This window comes from Micromys minutus (genome assembly GCF_963924665.1).
Source record: "Micromys minutus genome assembly, chromosome: 1".
Taxonomy (NCBI): domain Eukaryota; kingdom Metazoa; phylum Chordata; class Mammalia; order Rodentia; family Muridae; genus Micromys; species Micromys minutus.
Window position 1 is genome coordinate 201,074,505 of NC_137969.1, and position 4,681 is coordinate 201,079,185.

Sequence of the window (4,681 nt, forward strand, 5' to 3'; positions counted from 1 at the left end):
GGGTAATTAATCATTTATGTGCCTGCTTACTTTTGGCTCTGCTTCACTGACCGTTGTTTACCTTTGTTTGCATTAGATAGTAAACTATAAAAGTAAGAGATGCTCTTGTTTTTATTACATTTTAGGTTTCTATGTGAGAATGTTTGGAATGTTTTCACACATATATGTGCATGCTACTGTTGTCTTACAGTCTGACAGCGTCTTGTTAACATGTCAGTTGTTTAACTGGTTCCTTTAGCACCTGTGAAACTGGAAAAACATCTGCACAGTGCTAGATCTGAAGAGGGAAGGCTGTATTATGATGGCGAATGGTATATACGTGGACAAACGATATGTATTGACAAAAAAGATGAGTGTCCCACAAGGTAAGAAGCTTCCTGTCACTGCATTGTTGCTGAGCATTGCTGATCCACCTATTGTCAGTCAGTATTTGCAGCCTCTGTAAGATATTTGTCATGCATCATTAGTTCTTCTGGATCCTTTTTACTTGAGTAAGATCCAATAATGTGTGCACATTGCTAGTATTTATATAGTAGACATCACATTAGAGTTGATCAGCGTTAACATACTGGCTAGGCTTATGTCATCCTGTTTATTAATTCTTACAGTGTAATTAATCGTTATGATCTTAATATAATGGTTTTCAAACCAAACTGTCTTAGTCAGGGTTTCTATTCCCACACAAACATCATGACCAAGAAGCAAGTTTGGGAGGAAAGGGTTTATTCAGCTTACACTTCCATAACCCTGTTCATCACCAAAGGAAGTCAGGACTGGAACTTAAGCAGGTCAGGAAGCAGGAGCTGATGCAGAGACCATGGAGGGATGTCACTTACTGGCTTGCTTCCCCTGGCTTGCTCAGCCTGCTTTCTTATAGAACCCAGGTCTACCAGCCCAGGGATGGCACCACCCACAATGGGCTGGGCCCTCCCCCCTTGATCACTAGTTGAGAAAATGCCTTACAGCTGGATCTCATGGAGGCATTTCCCCAAATGAGGCTCCTTTCTGTGATAACTTCAGCTTGTGTCAAGTTGACACAAAACCAGCCAGTACACAGACTATTAAGAATTTTTGGTGGGCCTATTAATTCTTAATTCGTCAGTCCCATTTCACTTTTCTAGATACACATATCATCTGACAGTGCAGCTCAGTCGTTAGAGTGCTTGCTGAGTATACACATAACCTGGTTTCAGTCTCCAACACTACATGAACTGGGGAGGGTTGAGAGCCTATAATCCCAGAACTAGGAAACTGGAAACTGGAGGATCAGGAGTTCAAGGCCAGTCTTAGCTGTGAGAATCTCTGCAAGTGCCACAGACTACCGCCAGCAGAATAAAGATCTACATGAAGCAAGAAGAAAATTCAGGTCGGCATGACTTAGTAGCCAGTTTTGGTTGACTTCTAGAGTCTAGTTCTAGGCTCTTTATTTTATGCATATTTTAGTACAATTTAGGAAAAAATTTCTAGTGTAACACAAATCCCATGTGCACAGGAAGGCATGATTACAGTTGAACTCTTCTCAAAGTACATGTCACTTCCATGAAGACAAGTTCTAGAGATAAGCTATGTGTGTTATTTTAAGGGCCTAAGGGAGGATCTGGTATTGTCTCAGGTCACCTAGACTATTAACCATCTTTAGTCCTGTGCGTGGGAGCCTGGGAGAACTCCTGGCCATTCAGGTAGCACAAGGATCGCCTAGGCTGTTAACCAGTTCCAAGACTTGTGGGTGGAGAACCCTGTGTGTTTAACATGCCTGGTTTTCCTGTAGCTTATCTACCTCTGTGCTTCCAACACAAATAGGTACTCGTAGAGTTGGAGGGCAACTTGGAATGCAGGAGACTGAGTTTCAGACAAAAAAAATATTAAGGCAGGGAAGAAAAGGAAAATTAGTAAAAACTTGAGTATTTATTGAGGCTGGAGAGGTGGTTCAGCTGGTAAGAGCAGCTCTCTGAGAAGACTGGGTTTGCTTCCCAGCATCACAGGTGCCAGTTAACTGTAGCTCCGCAGGAGCTGGCTGGTCTCTGTGGACACTGCACAGTTTGTACACTGTGCAGCTAAAACATTCATACACATAAACTGAATGCCAAAAAAGAAATCTTAGAAAAGGAGTACTTTGTAATTAAAATATAACTTTAAAACTAGAAATTGTCTTTTTAAGTGGTAATCTAGACTTGTAGTTTAAATAATTGTTTATGTAGCCTATAAGTTATCTTGCTGTGATTTTTTGAAATAGTATATCCTTTATATTTAAATTCTCAGAGTATCAGCTTTTTTATTCTACTGTAAACAACACGTTTTTTTCTAGATAGCAGCGTTTGTGTTGATAGTACAGCATCTGGTAAGTGACCTGCTGAGCCTGTTATAGCTGGCATGAAACCTGTTTTTAAGCTAGTCATCTAAAGATTAGTATGAACCATTGGAGGCAGAGGAAAGCTCAGGGCCAACCTGGGCTATAAAGGCATGTCTTTAAAAATATAAGGAAAAGGAAAAGAGAAATAAATTTCCAGTAATAATAAAATAAATTGAACTGAAATGAACCACATTGTAATTCATTCTTTTTTTCTTTTTTAGTGCTGTAATCACAACGATTAACCATGATGAAGTTTGGTTTAAGAGACCTGATGGAAGCAAATCTAAGCTTTACATTGCACAGCTACAGAAAGGAAAATACTCAATTAAACACTCGTAATCATGATTTAAGTGCTACCACATCTACCTTATTAGTGTTACCAAGTGTAGTGTGCCATGGGAGCCCAGAGAATGTGCTCAGCAGCTTAACCTTTCATCCAGTCGTGAGAGAATGTGTCCTCTAGGTAGTACTCTAAGTAGACCCATATTAGTAAGTCGTTAAGAGAAATAGTGATACATCTGATCATGACCATCACGTTTATTTGCCTCGTAGGTCCCGTGCCAACAGGTCTGTTTGGTATGTATTTCTTTCTCCGTGTCGTTTCATTCTGTGTCTTACTCATGTGAGTGTGTCTCACCTTTAATGAACTCCATCTGCAGTCACCTGCAGTTTTAAATCCCCATCATTGCCACCCGTTGTGTTTGTACATAAGGCTGATGAAATGTTTCCTATAAATGATTTGTACTAGTACATTAGTTTCAATCAGAACTGAGATTTATACATAAGTGTGTGAGTATGTATATACAGTGTCCCCAGCATACTTAGAACTGGTGGCCTACCTGTACAATCTTGTTTTACCCCAAATTAAACTGTTGGGTTTGAGAAGAAAAGGGAGCACTTTTGTAGACTAGTTTTCCTTCTCTTCCTTGACGGTGGTGACCTCTTGCAGATCATATTTGGTGTTTATTAGTAGCATTGTGTCAAGTGTGAATATGTTGCTGCCTGTGTTTATTGTGAGCTTTTAGAGGGCAGGTATCCTGCCTGGTGTTTATGATGCACAGTATCAAAGTGACAAGTGGCTGGCAGTATTGTCACGCTTTCTGCACATCTGAACTTTTGAAGATTTTAGTAAGTATTTTCCAGAGGCAAAACTAGATCCTTAGTGTAATTTTATTGCTAGAGTGACATACATATTTCTTTTAACTCCACCCCCCAAATTAGCTTTAAAAAGTCCAGTGTTTTTATACTTTAAGGCCATTTGGTGCAATTTAGAAAATGTTGGCCTCCCTTTCTTTAGCCACATTCAAGATTAACTTAGAAAGCCTCTGGAGCTGTGCAGAAACGTGAGCCCTCAGCCTGGCTGCTCAGTTGCTCTGTTGGCTACAGTGTGTACACAGGGTACAGCCAAATGAAGTACTCTGCTGGTCTCATGCACTTTAATTTCTGTTACAATGGTATTTAAGAGGATGAGGAAGATTCACTTAACACTCCTCAAAGGAGTCTCCGCATGATTCCGTTAGTTCCATATGGTTTTACCTCTGAAGACATCCTGTGCAGGTCACTACTCCACAGTTGCCAAATTGTAACCTCTGACTTTTGAAATTCACATCAGCAACCTTGCGCTGCTCAGTTCTGTTTCTGATAACCCTTAGCAGCTGTGCGTACTGTCCCAATCCAGTAGCATTTGGCAGTGCTTATATATATATAAATATATATAAGATGTTTGATAAGCATTTTTAATGAGATTTGTATTTTTAAATTTAGTATGTAATAAAAAGAAGTGTTTGAACGTCATTTGTCGTGTTGTGTACTTATCCATACCCAGTCCACTTGTGGACGTCAGCAGGCCCACTGTGCTGTGGAAGGGCCTCTGCTCAGCTTCACTGGCACCTCTATGAGGCGTATATTTAATTGAAAACACACATGCAGTTGTATCATACTTTAATAAGTGTACCCTTTTGAAATTTTAACCAGAAAAAATTTAAAGATTTATTACTTACACTTACCATGAAAACTTTAATTTCTGTATTCTGACTTACTATTCCACCTTCATGTTAAGATCAAGGTAAGCATATACTTTCCAGTGATATGAAGTATTTTATATAGATAGTTTCCCATTAGTTATTTATATTTTTATTTATTTATTTATATTTCAGCCATTGACCTCCCCCCATTGGTCCTTCCCCCACAGTACCTCATCCCATTCCTCCTCCCCCTTTTCTCCAAGAGGGTGCTCCCCACCAGGTCTCCCCTTTCCCTGGAGTCTCAAGTCTTTCGAGGATTAGGCACATCTTCTCCTACTGAGGCCAGACCAGGCGAACTTCTTTTTTT

The 4,681-nt window shown here is 39.9% G+C and overlaps 1 protein-coding gene across 3 annotated transcripts in view; it reads left to right on the top strand.

Moving 5' to 3' along the window:
- BRMS1L (BRMS1 like transcriptional repressor) overlaps window positions 1-4,144 on the top strand; it is a 33,295-nt gene extending 29,151 nt beyond the window's left edge. For 2 of the 3 annotated variants that reach the window (XM_080939551.1, XM_080939552.1), the window contains 2 exons: window positions 239-365; window positions 2,572-4,144. In XM_080939551.1, the coding sequence (XP_080795677.1) occupies window positions 239-365; window positions 2,572-2,689 (245 nt within the window). In that variant the 3' untranslated portion in view covers window positions 2,690-4,144. The remainder of the gene's footprint in view (window positions 1-238; window positions 366-2,571) is intronic. The other variant, XR_013975586.1, reaches the window with a different exon arrangement.
- The last annotated feature ends 537 nt before the right edge of the window (window positions 4,145-4,681 follow it).